Source organism: Toxorhynchites rutilus, chromosome 3 (genome assembly GCF_029784135.1).
Source record: "Toxorhynchites rutilus septentrionalis strain SRP chromosome 3, ASM2978413v1, whole genome shotgun sequence".
Lineage (NCBI taxonomy): Eukaryota > Metazoa > Arthropoda > Insecta > Diptera > Culicidae > Toxorhynchites > Toxorhynchites rutilus.
The window spans coordinates 86926487-86942447 of record NC_073746.1 but is presented as its reverse complement, the minus strand read 5'-3'; the positions used below and the strand labels follow the sequence as shown (position 1 = coordinate 86942447).

At 40.4% G+C, this 15961-nt stretch overlaps 1 protein-coding gene across 6 annotated transcripts in view; it reads right to left on the bottom strand.

The window, feature by feature from the left end:
- Positions 1-4131: 4131 nt before the first annotated feature.
- The window catches only part of LOC129774693 (uncharacterized), a 47876-nt gene continuing 36046 nt past the window's right edge, over positions 4132-15961 (bottom strand). For all 6 annotated transcript variants that reach the window (XM_055778553.1, XM_055778558.1, XM_055778557.1 and 3 more), the window contains exons 4-8: positions 5983-6362; positions 5012-5919; positions 4753-4950; positions 4550-4693; positions 4132-4480 (exon numbers count right to left, since the gene is read on the bottom strand). In XM_055778553.1, coding sequence (XP_055634528.1) covers positions 4301-4480; positions 4550-4693; positions 4753-4950; positions 5012-5919; positions 5983-6362 — 1810 coding nt within the window. In that variant the 3' untranslated portion in view covers positions 4132-4300. The remainder of the gene's footprint in view (positions 4481-4549; positions 4694-4752; positions 4951-5011; positions 5920-5982; positions 6363-15961) is intronic.

Sequence of the window (15961 nt, the reverse complement as noted above, 5' to 3'; positions counted from 1 at the left end):
TGATTCGTAGTGCGTAATTATCTTTGTTTCGTAAGAAGAGCGTACAGATAGCAAGAAAAACGACGGCGGCCGGAGAAAATAAGTGAAAATCCGATTATTGATGAACGCTAAGGGCATCAGTAAGTAATGCGTGACCTAATTAATACACATTTTGATCCTAACAAAGATTATTGATAATAAAATATAATTATTAGATACCCCAGTAAAGTTGTTTCATTTCTCAGTTATTTGTCGATCGTGTGCCGGTTCAACAAGAACATATACAAACATTATCATGTTCAAAGTAGAGATGGTCGAACCGTTCGCGAACGGTGTAGCAGACATGCTACCAGTTGTATAATAAATATTAGTGTAGCGAACTGCTTTACAATATTCCTTGCGCACAACGGCATACATAAATTGTATACAAGCGTTGTGTAGTTGGACGCAAGCGCAGCGAATCATATTCCGTCACACACCTTTCAAGGTTGAGTGGATGAAGTGCCTCGCAATTGGGTCACTTATGCGCGGCTTAGCGAGAATTCCGAGTCAGGTTCCGAGAGGCGATTCCGAAACTCGCGAGAAGTTGACTCAACCTGGCTCATGAGAGCGGACAATTGTTTCTTTGCTCTGTTTCAAACCGTGGGCGGGGGAAGTTCGCGGATTTGAATAGAACATTATTTGCTTTAGCAAATATTGTTCTCCTGGGGGTAAAGATCAGGCACTGATTGTGTCCTGTGCAGTGTTTGGATTTCGATAAAAATCGAATGATACACAATGTGTCATGCAAGTATCCTCTCACGAACATATAATTAAATATGAGAGGATCATTCAGATACTTGTATGAATGACAGTAATCACTTGTGTAACATTGCATGACTATACTAAGAGAGGAACGAAGACTGTTGTTTGCATATTCGAGCTGTATCAAACATCGCAAACCATTTTCGAAGCCTGCATACAAGTTTGAACCGCATATATCGTCCCGCTCTACTATAGCGAAACCCACTGTACAGGCAAGTGCAAAGCAATAAATGATACAAGAAAAATTACGTCATCATTCGGTCACCATTTGCGGAGAGCAACAAATGGGGAAACAGAGCGGTGTTGCTGCTGTGTCGGTGTTGCTCATGATAGCGTCTCGCAAGTGATTGTATTGTATTGATGGATTATTGACACAGATGAAGACGTTGTCGTGACTACGTCAATTCATCGAACGACACACATAAGAACAAGGAGCGCACTCTCTTGTTTGTTTCGTCTCCTCCAACCACATGTTTAGAAATATTAATTCAAAATGAGTAATGATGTCCTAATGATTGAGTTAACTGTGGCGCATTGGATCTACACACGTGTTCTCCAGCCGGTTTTTATCAGGATTGCCTCAATAGCGTGATTGTTACTTCGCATTTCGAGAATGTGTATGTTCAGAATAATTTCAATAATTTATTGTGCTCATCCAAAAAGGCTTCCAGCTCGCCGGCAGTGCGGCTAGCTTCAGTCGGATTGAGGTTCCTTGAGTATGTATGGGCTGATAGTTCGATTAAGAGGATGAAGCGCCATCTGGCATTTAACAACGTAAATAAATTCGTCCTGTTTGAAAAACGAGCGATGGATCATTTATTTGGTATTGTTTATGTAAAAATACAAATACCTCGATTGAAAATAGGAGTTGGGGTGAAAATTAGTTATATATGTATTTTTTCGAACCAAATTTATGCAAAAAATACAGAAAACAAAATTATTCAGAAAAAATTTTTTTTTTGCATAGGACCACCCAAATCGGTATTACCACTCCTATACTCGCGCGGAAAATCTTAATTTGTATACTCTAGACTGTGCGCGTCTCTGTGATATTGCTATTGTGTATTTTTAGGCGTTAATGGTATTTATTCAAAGAAAAAGATAATTAAGTGAAAAAACTCTAGAAAATATTTTTTCTTCAATTTCATTCAGTGCAAAATGTTTTCCATCATTATAGGTAGCATGAAGTGCACTATAGCTACAGCTACAGCTAAGCTGAGCGGTATATGGGTACATCACGATTTATAAGATTTGGACTTTCTCAGTTCATTTGCCTCTAGCTTTGAAAAAGGACAATTCGGAAAACTAAACTAAACTCTCGGCCTTGAAAAAGGCCACTTGGAATGCCTCGCTGCCACTGTTGTCTGGTCACTAGCTGGATGACTGATAAATCGTGAAAGGCTGCACGGGATTACCGGCACAAGAAATGAGGCATGATTACGATGTCTTCGGCTCAAAGGCCGTGCAGTGGTAACCCACACACTTGCTTGATTGAGGACGAGGGCTGACGATCCCTTTGGAGTCCGGAGGACGAAAGCAATAGAGGGATAGCGGTCGTATAAGAGCACGATAATGTCGTTTTTCTTATGTAGGGGAGGTGGGGGTGAAACGGACATGTTAAGAACTTCAATTATATCTTTGGAAACTCATGTTTCCCAAAACTTTGATGCAGTTTCTTGCTATTCAATATACTGTCTCTCTACCTAATTGGTCAAATATTTTACAAAAAAGTGTTTTTCAATGTTTTTTACTGAAATTAAAACAGACTGAAAAATGCAACTTTTTTTTTCGGTGCGGGTAAAATGGACATATAGTGGGGATAATATGGACAGGTTTGTAATATATGAAGCGTAGAGGTTTATCGATCGCGAGAGGAATAATTTTATTCAATAAAGGTCTGAACTCATCACGAATGTCCGTTGAATGATGAAAAAATCGATTTAATCCACCTAGAAGTGATATCGTGCTTTTCAGCAGTATAAACGGACAGACCCTCGACTATTTTGCTTTTGGTTCCATTTGTAGACGCAGGGCATTCCTTAGGAATAGATTAAACAGACTTTTCACAGTCCATCTCACTTCCACTGGCAACTGTCCGTTTTACCCCACCGGTACAATATTTTCCACTCAAAAATGAATTCACTTTTCCCTACATACCTAATATCGCTTCTCTGTTAATTCACAAACTAAAATCAGCGAATTGAATTTTGATATTAAACCACTCAGAATGCTTAATATCGAAGCAGCTAAAATTACATCCACACGCGGAATCATTCATGATTTTCGGTTTTTATTTCCCTTTTCCACTTTTGATCAGTATTCATTACCATAGGGTGGCTTAAATGTTATAGAATAACATGTAGAAGGTATTCTCATTAAGAGAAATTTAAAATTCAAAATGTAACTATACAAATCAACCACCTGACCATATTACCCTCACTGTCCGTATTACCCGCGGTTCCCCTACAATATTTCTTTTCTTTTTATTCTTTCCATTCTTGATTTCCTGTTAACCTGTCCCTATTTTCTCTTTCTTCTTATTTACCTTGTTTGTGACGTCACAATTTTTCATACGTTATACTTGCGGAATCTGTTGTTTAAGTTTCCCTCTCGGTCTGTGTGTTCTGATAATGTCTCCCAAACTCAGTCTTCCAGCTGCCTCTGCAACTTCGTCGAGAACTTAAGCGTTTCCAGGTTCTCTTCGGCACGATGGCGGATATCGAATGCAAACTTCCATACAAAATGGCGTAATGCAAACTTCCAAAGGAGCAGCACAACTGCTTCTGTTAAGCTGGGAAAGAAACGTACCGTAAAGTAAAAGGCCCGCTGGACGGATCTTTTCTTTGCAGTTTTTTCAGCTTTCCTCTTCTTATTTTCCTTTTCCTTCTATGGTTCTATTATTCTGTTTCCTTGTATCTCTTCTATCGGTTTTCTTTTACCACATTTATTCACCTATTTTTCAATTTTTCCAACTTCTCCAATTTAAATTAAATTTTCCATCGCGCAATTCTGACTTCCTTACCCTTTCTCTACGGTAGTGTGCTGCGTCGGAGTGCTACCGCTTAGACACAGCTGAAAATTATCTAGTAACCGGCGGCTTTGAATAAATTTAATGAAATTTTCGTGCATTTATTTGAATTGGGGTAGAGCTCAAATTATGCCTGTTAACCAACGGTTACAAGCGGCCGGTCGCTGGTGTTTGGCGTACATGTATTCAATATGTGGCAACGTCCGTCTCGTTATTTTAGAGCTACACGTTTTATCCTATTTCAATGACCATCGAATTATTCAAGTTTCCAATCTGCGACATAGCTGGACTTCAGTCATCGAAAATAAAATTCACACTAATTACATGTTACACAGGTTTTCTTTCGCATTATACCGCTTAACCTATCAATAAATTCGATGAAATCTGAATCAACATCCTCGATACGTAGTGTAAAAATTTAATAATAATCAGGCGAACGTTCTCTTTGGCATATTTTCACTAACAAATTTGATTTCTTCACTTAACCTCCTAGTGGCAGTAGTTGCAATCTGGATGGCACTTTTTTCCGTTAACCCCACAACGGCAACCACCACTTGTATCTCCTTTCCCGCCGGGACCCCACCGTGGACCTCGTGTCACCCAGCAAATTTCAGTTTTGCACATGCTACACTTCAACCAATCGCATCCCCATTTCTTCATCATAACAACCTAATCAAACGTAGGGGAGAAATAGATGGAATATGATAACGTTTTCGAGCTACATATTCAGATACAAACCTGACACGTGGGACACATTATTGCGTCTCCCTTATCAACCATTTCCTGTAGCATGGCTTTGGTTCGTCTCGCTTCAATGTTCGTATCACAGTCGCTACTCATTCGATCTTGATATTGTTTACAGTCGAGCCCATCATGAATTGCCTGAAATATATGTACTTAACTTTATGAAATGTTCATTATATGTGGAATGATTAGTTTACCCTGCAGGTAAGACAATTCACAATAGTGCAAACGGGGCATTTGAACTGATTCACATTGTCCTCGTAGATGCACCATCCACGACAGTTGGGGGTTTTGCAATGGAAGGTGTTGTCTAAACTACTTTCAGCCTGACGAATTGATTTCGCCAGGTAAGCTTCGTACATATCCTTGGTGATCAGTGCTTTAATTTCTCGCTGCTGCTAATTGGAATAAAATCTGTTTTCTGTTTCTATAACATTATAGAGGTTTGGTTTTTACCTGAATGATACACTCACAACTGTAGACGTCGTCCATGAATGGGCACTTGATCTCAGCTTCCTCACTGTAATTGATAGTATTCACCAAACATTCCTTGCAGAATGAGTGCAAACAGTCGCGTAGTATGATTCCTTCATACTGTTTGATGTTTCCAAAGCAAATAGAACAATCGAAAGGGTCAACATTGGCAATAAGGTCAGCAGAGTCCAGATTAACCAGTTCCATGTAGTGATTGGTTACATCACTGCCATCCTCGGGCATAACAAGACCATTTCGACCGAACTTGACAGGTTTGTCCGAATTTTGTTTGAGTAAAACTGCTCGCACTATTGGACTGGCGGTAGTAATTACAGGGCCGTCAGTCTTTGGTGTACCGACCAATCCATTAGTGTAGGAGTTCGGGTTGAAGTTATCCACCCCACGATATTTGTTCCGCGTTATATTGGGACTTGCGAATGCCGTCATCACTATGTTCTTCTGTTCGGGAACCTGGATGTGGCTGGTCGTCAACAGCTCTGTGGTACTTGGTCTAGCAGAAATGGCTTTGTTTTGCGTAGGACACGCTTTAGATTCATCCAGTAGAATGTTGAAAATATCTGAAGACTTGCGATTACACGAGGCACGATTCAAATCATTACGTGTTTCCTTGTTTGAATCCCTGAGCTGAACACTCGTAGTTTTCGCCGAGCTATTTTTAATCAATTGTTCGACAGCCTGAGGAATAAAATTATCGTCCGCTGAGCGGTATCGGGCAAGAACCACATATGAAGAGGGCCTAGCTTCGGAACATGCTCCACAACCGGGCCGATTCGGGGGATTGATCAGTGTGCACAGTGGACAACTCCATCCTTCTTCGATGTCATTTTGGGGACCTTTGTCTTCAGCTATTGTTGGAAGTGCGGTTGCTCCTATTAAATGAAATTAATGATTAAATACCGATCACTGACTAAATTGAGAAGTAAGTGGTTTACCGAGATTAGATTCATCTTCACCTCGTAGATCATTCTGATTGTCGGAACATTCACCATCTGAATCAGACAAGGTCAACGTTTTGGTTTCATTCGGGCCAGAATGTGATTGCCTTTTCTTCGTCTTATGTTCTTCGCTTTGCGTGGGAACATCAACGATATACAAATTCAAAATTTGATCGCTGTCATGGATTCCATAGTCTGAAATCATCTTCTGCTCGTCTAACAACTCTCTGCCGTTTAAAATCCATCGTTGGATGTGAATAGGTATACCGAATTCTTTATTTACTTTTGCCTTCAGCTGAGCGGTCGTCGCATTTATTGATATGTTGATTTTGAGAGGACCTTTTCGACTTATTTTATCTTTTACAAATATAATAATACTGTGAAATAAGTTTCTTTGTTATTGCGTTTATTTATCAACAGTAATAGCTATGAAATTTCAACTGAGTTTGGATCCACAGAGAACATACATACAGTTAGCTTCTAACTTGGATTGTCATTGGAGGTCAATTTCAAATTCAAAAGTCCCTGTTTTGAAACAACACTTGGATCATATGATAACAGATCCTATGATCGGTTTGAAGCTGGAAATCGTTGTTATTCAAGTATCTAAAAATTAGAGACGAACCAGCCTCCGGCTGAAAGTCTCCTAAATAAAGATAAAAAAATGTAAAAAAAAAGTCTATTTTGATTTCGACATTTGCTTTTCAGTTATCAAACTGGCGTCACTATTCGCACGTCGAGTTAGTTAAAAGTGGCCAAATCACGAAAAGACTTTTTTTCATTACCCATGTCGGACTGGATCACTCAATGGACGCTCTCTTACTTGACAAACCGCGAGGGGTTTGTTGAGATCAAAGGCGCAAGATTTAGCACGTTCAACATCCCTTCTGTTGCACCACAGGGCAACTACTTAGGATGACTCATTTTCCTGATCTTCGTCAACGACATCTGCAGTGTTCTTCGATGTGATTGTTTGATGTGAGCACACTGCAGGCTTTTTTTAGCCTATAGTTTGGTCGGGTTGGGATTCTAGTGTGCACACCGAGCCAACCAAACAGTCGGGTTGGTCAAGAGTGCGCACACTAGCCAACTTTCGGCCGAATATTCTCGAAAGCCTATATTTAATTTGTGTTTGACAACGGAGAAGAGGAGCGTGAAGTAAAATCAAAAAGAGATTCAGAGAGCATTGGGTACATTACATTCTCAGTGATTCACACGGCACGTATGTCGGATGCCAAAATTGAGAGCGAATTGAACTATCGGCCGATAGTTGACCGACAGAATAGTTTGAATGCAATCGGGAAGCCTATTAAACATTGTTATCGGCCGGTACAGAATCGGTGTAGTGTGTGCATATGCATATCGCTCCTTACTGATTAAGTCGTCCGACCAATCTATCGGCCGACAAAAGTCTGTAGTCTGCGAGGGCTCTTAAGGACACAGAGAATGTCAATTTTGTCGCCTTCTAATCTAGATCGGATCTCATTATGTTGGACGTACAGTACGAAGAGTATCGAGTAGGGTTCAATCAAACAATGTATACAAAATTAAAGCATTTAATTGTATCAGCATTGATTTTTAGGATGTTTTCCACAATCACGTCGATTTTCGGAAGGTTTACTTTTTCTTTAACTCTGTTATATGATAAATCAAAAAAGGTACAAAATGGTGATACTAAAATCATGCTGGGTAACGTTGGCCACCACTAGGGGTATGAAGGCCACATGATTTTGCCGTATAGAGGATTTTAGTTTCCTGCAAAATTGTAAATCAAGGTCATTGATCAAGTCTGACAAGAGTGGAAGGTGTTATTTTCCCTGAATTACTTATAACGTGCGAAATGCGCAACTCTTATCATAATAAAACATTATTATATGTGGCATCTGAAAACAAATCAAATTTACTAACAGTACAAGAAGTGTGATTTTCTCAATGAATTCGTCAATTACCTGCGTTCGAATGATATCCTTTATGGCACATCTCTTACAATAGTGGCCGTTTTAACCCAGGTATGAGTTTAGTAGAAGAACCTTAATAATTCTATGAAATGCTCATAAAAACATACCCTTTTCTATATTAGCACACTCAACAGTCATGTGTGTTTACTATTATAACATTGGTTTCACGAGACATGTACATATTCACCACTAAAACACTAAAATTCTAGTGCGCAAAATAATAAATCGGTGCTCGTCGTCATCTGAAATGTTTATTTTTGTTGTTTTATCATAACGTTTCACCTATACATACACCAAAATGGGTATATATAATTGAGGGTTATGCAATACACAAAAATAATGTATTATAACTGTTCAATAGTTGATCGTTTCAATAATCTAGAGAGTGACCATCTTACCCCGGGTGGCCGTCTTCCTCTACCATTGTCATGTATTCGGCCCTGATGTCCTTTGTACGGAAACTCTTGTTCGAGGGTTTTCATCAATCCGTTTATAGATGTTGAGCTTGGGCTGGACCTTTATACCTTTGATTGTTGTAAGTTAGAGTAAGTAAGTTTTTCCTTGATGCTCAACTGTTCTGCAGATTTCGCATCGTCCAGTGATTTTTTTCCTCCTGTTGTCCAACTACTGAATCAATATAGTCATCGTCAAATTAGATCAAATCAGGAACAATTTCAAATGCCTGCTTGATCAATGCAATCCGTGACGTTTGATAGAAGACGCCGAAGTCACCAGCGACCAGAACTGGTCCGAGGATCAACCAATTCCTTCATCGCTGAAGCTTATCTTGCGTTTCTTTTTCAGATCCAACAGTGATTTTTGGACTGAAGTTCGGAGGCCGTAGAATCGGCGCAACACTGCCAGTTGTGTTTTTTCGATCTTATTTCATTCTCGAGTAAAATTTCAAAGCGACATAAAGGCAAATATTATTTATGGTGCAAAAATAAAAATTACCGAAATTACCGGTAATTGATTGTAAAATGACCGGTAATTCGGTAATGGAAAATGACCCGGTATTATCGGTAAAACCAGTTAACAATCTCTAGTGAGCAGATGACCCGAAAATCTACCGTGGATCCTCGTCGTTGGACTGCAGTGTGCTACAGGAGGATCTAAATTCCCTACTGGATTGGTGCAATTGAAATGAAGGTGAGTAGGTGAGTACAAGATTCAACGAGCACATCTCCCCCAACCATCTCCGGTTTCCGCCACAGCATACGCTTCACTTGGTTTCATCCGACGCAACACGGTGGCCTCTTTTGAACTCTTGTTTGAAGCATACTGGAATATACAGTTCAAGTTTGGGCTCCATAACATAGAGAGAAAATAATCCATATCGAAAACGGCTAGAGATCGTTCATAAGATACGGTGCGCCGCTTGCCCAGTGTCAATACCGCAATACTACCGTAATATGAAGATTGCTGCAAATTAAATAAGTTAGAGATCAAGCCAAGCGCCGGATGAGTATTGCAGCTACCTAATAGAGAATCTACACTTCCATGCTCCTGCGCAAAATCTTAGGAAACGAGTCTTTGTGCGCATTCCTGCTCATCGAACTCCTCCTAGTTTCATCCGCTTATCGCTAGTTGCACTCTTTTCAATGAATTGATTGATAAACTGAAGTCAAATTAAAAAACTGCTGCATGAAAAGTACTTTCAGCGGTAGAGTAAGAGGCTTATAAAAATAGTAGTGTGTACTGCTTCTAAAGTTGAAGGTGATATGAAAAAAAAAGGAGGTTGTGTCCAACACACACTTTAATTTAAATGAAGTCGCTTGTTTATAGCTTTGGTTATAATTTTATATGCTACGAGAAAAAACGATTTTAGAAAAAAAAATTAGTGGAATGGTTTGGTCACCCTGAAATGGTTTTTGTTATTGTAGAATCAGTTGACGATAATTCATTGATGATTCAATCTTGTCCTCGCAGAACAATACACTAGCTGATCGTATGTTGTAATTTGTTTCATGACAATTCCGCTGGCCTTTTTCATGATATTCCGGTGGCCTTTTTCATGATATTCCGGTGGCCTTTTTCGCAATTGTCATACACTCGGCTACAGTCGTGTATTTACTTGATGCAGCAGCACCATTGTTCCACTTCTCATAACTATCTATCTTTGGCACCGCATGGAAACAACAACAATGGCAATACTTGCGAGTATCAACTATCATGCTACATGTTATTTAGTATAGCCTCAGTGGTATCGCATCCCTAGACATCGTTCGTACAACGTAAACCAACCAGCACCAAACAAGCGTTCAACATAGCATGCATACAGAGCCATTCATTGGGGGCTTGAAGCAACTAGGAATATAAATATTTCTCATTATTTTGCGCTATTCTCAAAAGAAACGCTTCTGTTAGTATTACAGGTCGGCCTCGATTATATATAGTCGACCGTTTTTTTCAACAATTATTTTCAAATTCTATACATAATCGAATCTCAAGAAAACCATTTTTTCATTAATGTATGAATGTCAAACATTAATAGAAAAATAGCTTTTTTGTGATTCGATTATGTGTTGGATTCGAAAATTAACGTTGAAAGTGAAATTGCGATTATATATAATCGAGTCCGACCTGTACTGGCTCGAAAAAAGTTGCATTACTTTCTCATGCTCAAGATAAGCGCAGCTGTCAATTTAGTGGAGAATATTTTGCTACTAGCAAGCGAATCCAAATCACACACAAAATTCAAAAACGACATTTACTTTTTTGGTGACTAAATAAACCAAATAAACTCTTTCTGTTAATCTCAACTACCTCGAAAAGAGTAACATTGCTTCATTAGGATCAAGATTAGCGCAAATGCAATCCTTTGAAGGCAGTTTTGCAGCTGGGACGCGAACCCAAATAACTCATAACATTCCAGCACGACATTCAAGATGCTTGGTATTCACCAAATATTTTTTGGCGCACAACCTTAATGCCTGCTTCGCCATAGTGTCTGTTCAATGCAATGATCCAATGTCAAAGGCACCAACTAAGCCTTTATGATGACGGAAAACAAATACTGTAAACTGTTTGGAAAAAGATTGAATATTTTCCTCAGCAGAGATTCCTTACTAATACCCTAGCGCAAATGTTTCCGTCCCGCTATTTTCCCTCCTTCAAATAATCGTCAATCATAGCATCAAAAAATTAGGCGATTGTTGCATCGTGACAGGCCCAATGCACATGAGATCAGATACAAATCGGGTTTCAGCGTAGCAAATATGTTCTATAGGGTGGCAGCGAAAATGGTCATGTCAAATTTCAAAAACCGATCATGCACATTTTGTTTATTGGACCAACAAAATTACCTGTGCAAAGTTTCAGCTCAATCGGATCGGCTTGAAGCAACTAAATATACACACACTTATCTCCGTTTTGCGCTCCTCTCAACAGAACCCATTTCTGTTAATATTGTCGGTCTAGATTAGCTTAGCTGTTATCTTTGGTGGGGAGAGTTTTGCTACCGTCATGCGAAACCAAACCACAGACAAAATTTCAGAACATTTATTTATTTATTTATATTATAGCCAAGCTTGATGATTCCCCCCACAATTGTGTAGCTCAGAACCTTAATGCAATGGCGTCAGTTTGACAATGCCAGAGACATCAGCGAGTGAGTTATTTGGTCGCGTCCACAGCTCATTCGGAACCATTCTTTGTGTGGACACCGACTGGACAACATCGTTGCTGGACGGGCTGGACGGCGAGGGATCGAGTGCCTTTTAGAGATGGGCAAATCAGCTCATCGTGGTGAGCGGCTCAGAGCCGTTCAGCTCATACAAGTGAGCTGCTCATTTGGAACAGCTCATCAGCTCAGTTGAGCTTGCAGTTGTCCACACAATTGCATATGAAACGTAATCACCATGGGACATTGCATAGTGTGCATTTTTTTAATAGACGGAAAGCAAAAAATAAACGAATTTAATTCGTCATTGTACAAAAACTAAAACTGAAACATAGAAGATGCTTAGGATATGCTGAACTTAAACAACAGAAAAACCAGCAGTAGCCAAATAGAATGCCTCCAGGAATATTGGCCGAGACAACGTTTTTTGAAAAAAAAAACCATCGAGATTTTTTTTTGTATCCGAGGATATCAAAATAAATCCACTAATAGGTGCAACGAGAAATAATTATTCGCGATCACAAAGGTAACAAAAGGACCAGTATCAATCATCAACATTTATGCCGGGTGGTTTTCTGAATTGTTTTGATTCAGCACGCGGAAATAAATGTATGTGTTTCCACAGTAATGTTTAAATAACAATGTAATATATTAAATTTATTTACAAGCATATAATAATAATACACATTATAATTGTTTGGCCATATAAGAAAAATTTAATGAAGTAATGAATGATGGAATATCTTCAAAACAAAAACCTTTTTCCTATCTGGCATCTCTGCTAAAGCTAAAGTACGAGAGGGATACACGAAAACAAACTGACGTCATGCCATGAAGCGCGGGAGACGAAAAATCCTTTCGCGTCTCGCAATTCACACTCTCTGCAGCTTTTGCGCTCAACAGCTCAACAGCTCAATAGCTCATCAGCTCAACAGCTCATCAGCTCATCAGCTCATCAGCTCATCAGCTCAACAGCTCAATAGCTCATCAGCTCATCAGCTCAACAGCTCAACAGCTCATCAGCTCAGCAGCTCATCAGCTCAACAGCTCATCAGCTCAACAGCTCAACATCTCAACAGCTCAACAGCTCTTCAGCTCAACAGCTCAACAGCTCATCAGCTCCAGCTCCGTAATGAGCTGATGAGCTGCGTTTTTTCGATTGCGAGCCGATCCGAATCCGCTCACTATGATGAAGCGATTCGAATGAACAGCTCATGAGCGGATGGCACATCTCTAGTGCCTTTCTCAAGGCAAGAGGGCGGAGGTGGTAGCGCTGGAGTAGAATAGAGTAGAGTTTTCAAAGGGCTTTTCTCAAGGCTAGAGACGAATGAACTGCAAAAGTTTAAAGGCTCTATAATACAATACCTTCCTTCCTTCATTCGGAACGAAGACGCGTGATGACGCAAACAAGGAAGAACAAGCGATGTTCATTGCTTTGAATACAGACTGAAAGTTTGCCCCAACGAGAGCCACTGTTTATACTCTATGCAAATATTCCCCGCCGTTCTTCTTCTTTTCCTTTGTTCATGGAGACTTTAAATCTTACGATTTCCCCTTCGTTGCTCGTCGATAAGCTGCTCGTTATTGACGACACGGGTAGAAAAGCTCACAAATCAGCAGAACAAATGTATGGGACAATGGAAACGCTATTAGTTTTCATTAATTTTAACCATTTACACACCAGGGAATTGTAATGCATATCAGACAACTTTTAGGGAATTTCCGATTCGTTTGGTATGTAAATCGCCAAAATCAGTTCGCGGCAAAAATAGTTATTAACGTTACTTTATTTCATAACAACGTGACTTGTTTTCTGATTTGGCACCCTTAGTGAAAGACGTAGTTCTACTTCAAAAAGCGGTCGAAGCACATCATTTGCTCGTGAATCCTTATGGTAAATTTCGGCACTTCAAACATGAAGGACAAATGCACTAAGGGAAGTCGGTTTTGTATCGGATTGTCACTGGTCACGAAAAATCATGGTTTCCCCCTGGTGATGCCGGCCCATACACTGTAAAGCCAAATCACGCAGAATATGCAATGCAACTTTCTATTGTGGTTTTATTGTGTAAGGCAAAATGCAACGACGCAGATCGACGATCATTTACGGTAGTATATTTTTTAAAACGCTAATCCGAAGCTACCAGGTGAATGGAAGGCTGTCGAAATATTGCCCACGCCTTACGTAAGATACCCAACAGCAAATCGGGTCGACCAAGGAGGAGAGTATGATTTCAGATTCCTTGGGCGATTCTACTGCTTGAAAGGGATTTCTTTCCAGTTTACGACCGCCTGCACACCACAGCAAAACACTTTTGCGGAGCGGAAAACACGCATAAAGCGTATCGCCCGATCCAACGACAAGGTGGCGTGCAGCGAAGACGAACGTTATATGGGGTTTGGAGCAGAATCTCTCTAAATTGAGCCACCTAGAGTGATGCAGCACCGTACACGAGCAAACGAGGAACACTATGAAGTCATTCGGAAGCGCCAGCAGGAGCATCGATATTGTGACGAAATGGAATAGCTGTACCGTTCGAATGATTCGCAGATGCTCTAAGAGAACAGGAACGTCGACGGCGAAGCAACAAGTCTATACCATAAAACATTGACAACATGAACGACATGAATGACGCTTCGACGAACTCTGCAAAAATGTCGGAATTACAATATACGCACGCAACAAATTGGCATAGATATCAGGACAACGTACGACCGAGAATAGCTATGGAAGCTGATGCACTAATAAATTAGTTCGACTCATCAGAACTACCATGGAGTGAATGGTGTGTTTTGTGCCAGTTTCAGGGATACTGTTGGGTCTCTTCGAATCGCGCAGAGGATTACGTCGAGACAGAGGATGGTTGATTATGTTTGCTGTTCAACTTAGCCTTTTTAGTAAAGTGGCCATCGAATGAGAGAAGCACGATCGTTTAGCTGCTTGGCTTCGCCGACGACATCGACATTATTGCGCGCAACTTTGGAACAGGGGTGGAAGCGTACATCAGATTAAAGGCTGACGTGAAGGTGGATACGTCCTCCTTCGTTCTGGAGAAGAATACGGCAAAAAATAAATACGTAAGAGAAAAAGGTTACAAAAACGAAAATCTACGCCTCCCACCTTCTGTTGTTGCATACGGCGACAAACCGGAGGTGGTATACGAGTTTATGTACTTGGGATCGCTGATAGCAGCAGACAACAAGGAGATCCGGGGACGCATTCTAGCGAGAAACCATACTTTTCCGGTGAATCCTTCATTCGAATCAAGTGCGTCTCCGTACGAAACTGAACCTGTACCCAGACGGAGTATGGCGTAGGCGCTGGAATATTAAGTCGCAAGGGTGGGCTGATAATAGACACACGTGCTTGTATAATACGAATTAAATGAATTTCAGAAGCGCGCCTGGTGACATGTGGAAGTAAACGCTAAGTAAAGGCGATTAAAACAACGCGCTGTTATCGAATTTTCAAATGCTGCACAGTGTTCTCTCCACCTTGCTCCTTACGATTTTTTCTCTACTCGAGAGAAACATTAAGGGTAATCATTTCAGCTCGGATGGTGAAGGTAGCTATCGCGTCCAGGGTTCGGAGAAGTCGGAAGATTTTTTCAGTGACGGTATGAAAAAAACTTGTTACCAATTGGGAGAAATGTATAATGCTTATTGGTGACTATATTGACAAGTAAATACATGATTTTCAAGGTAATGATTTGTACTTGACTTATCAGTCTACCCTCGTGCGACAGATACTCTATATAGCGCCTGTTTTTGTGGCTAATGAAAACAGATAGAACGGCGCAAATTGGCCAGATGACGCGAGATTGTGGAGCACTCATAAGACACGACTCGCGTGACGCTGTGGCTGAACCACAGTTTCTCGTGCTGGTCGTACCGGTCGGGTGATTGTGTTAGTAAATAAATATATCGCGCAAAACTGTGTGAATCAGACATTGTATGCGAGTGGCACGTTATTTACACCAAACTGCGACTGAATATGCGCTCCACCACGCTACGTTTGTGGCACGTATGAGTCGTGTTGGTGGTCTCGTGTTCGTTTACGAGCGCTATACGCTTCTCAATTTGCGCCTTGCCTAAAGGCGGGATTCCACCTATTCGATTTGATGCATGCTACAAGTAAATGCTTCTAGCTCATTGGAGTGTATCATTTTACGCTATAATTGGTATTGTTGAGCGATGTTGCCCTTATCCAATGGCTTGCGGATCGGTGCAGCGTGTATAGCACAACAATGTTGGAGCAACTACGTCATTTATTGACGATTATCATAATTCACCAGAATAATGGAGCAACAACATTATTGATTAGAAAAACAATAACATCAAGACATATGTTGGAGCAGTGCGCGATCGCACATTACTGTGTAGTGGTTGAGGTGGA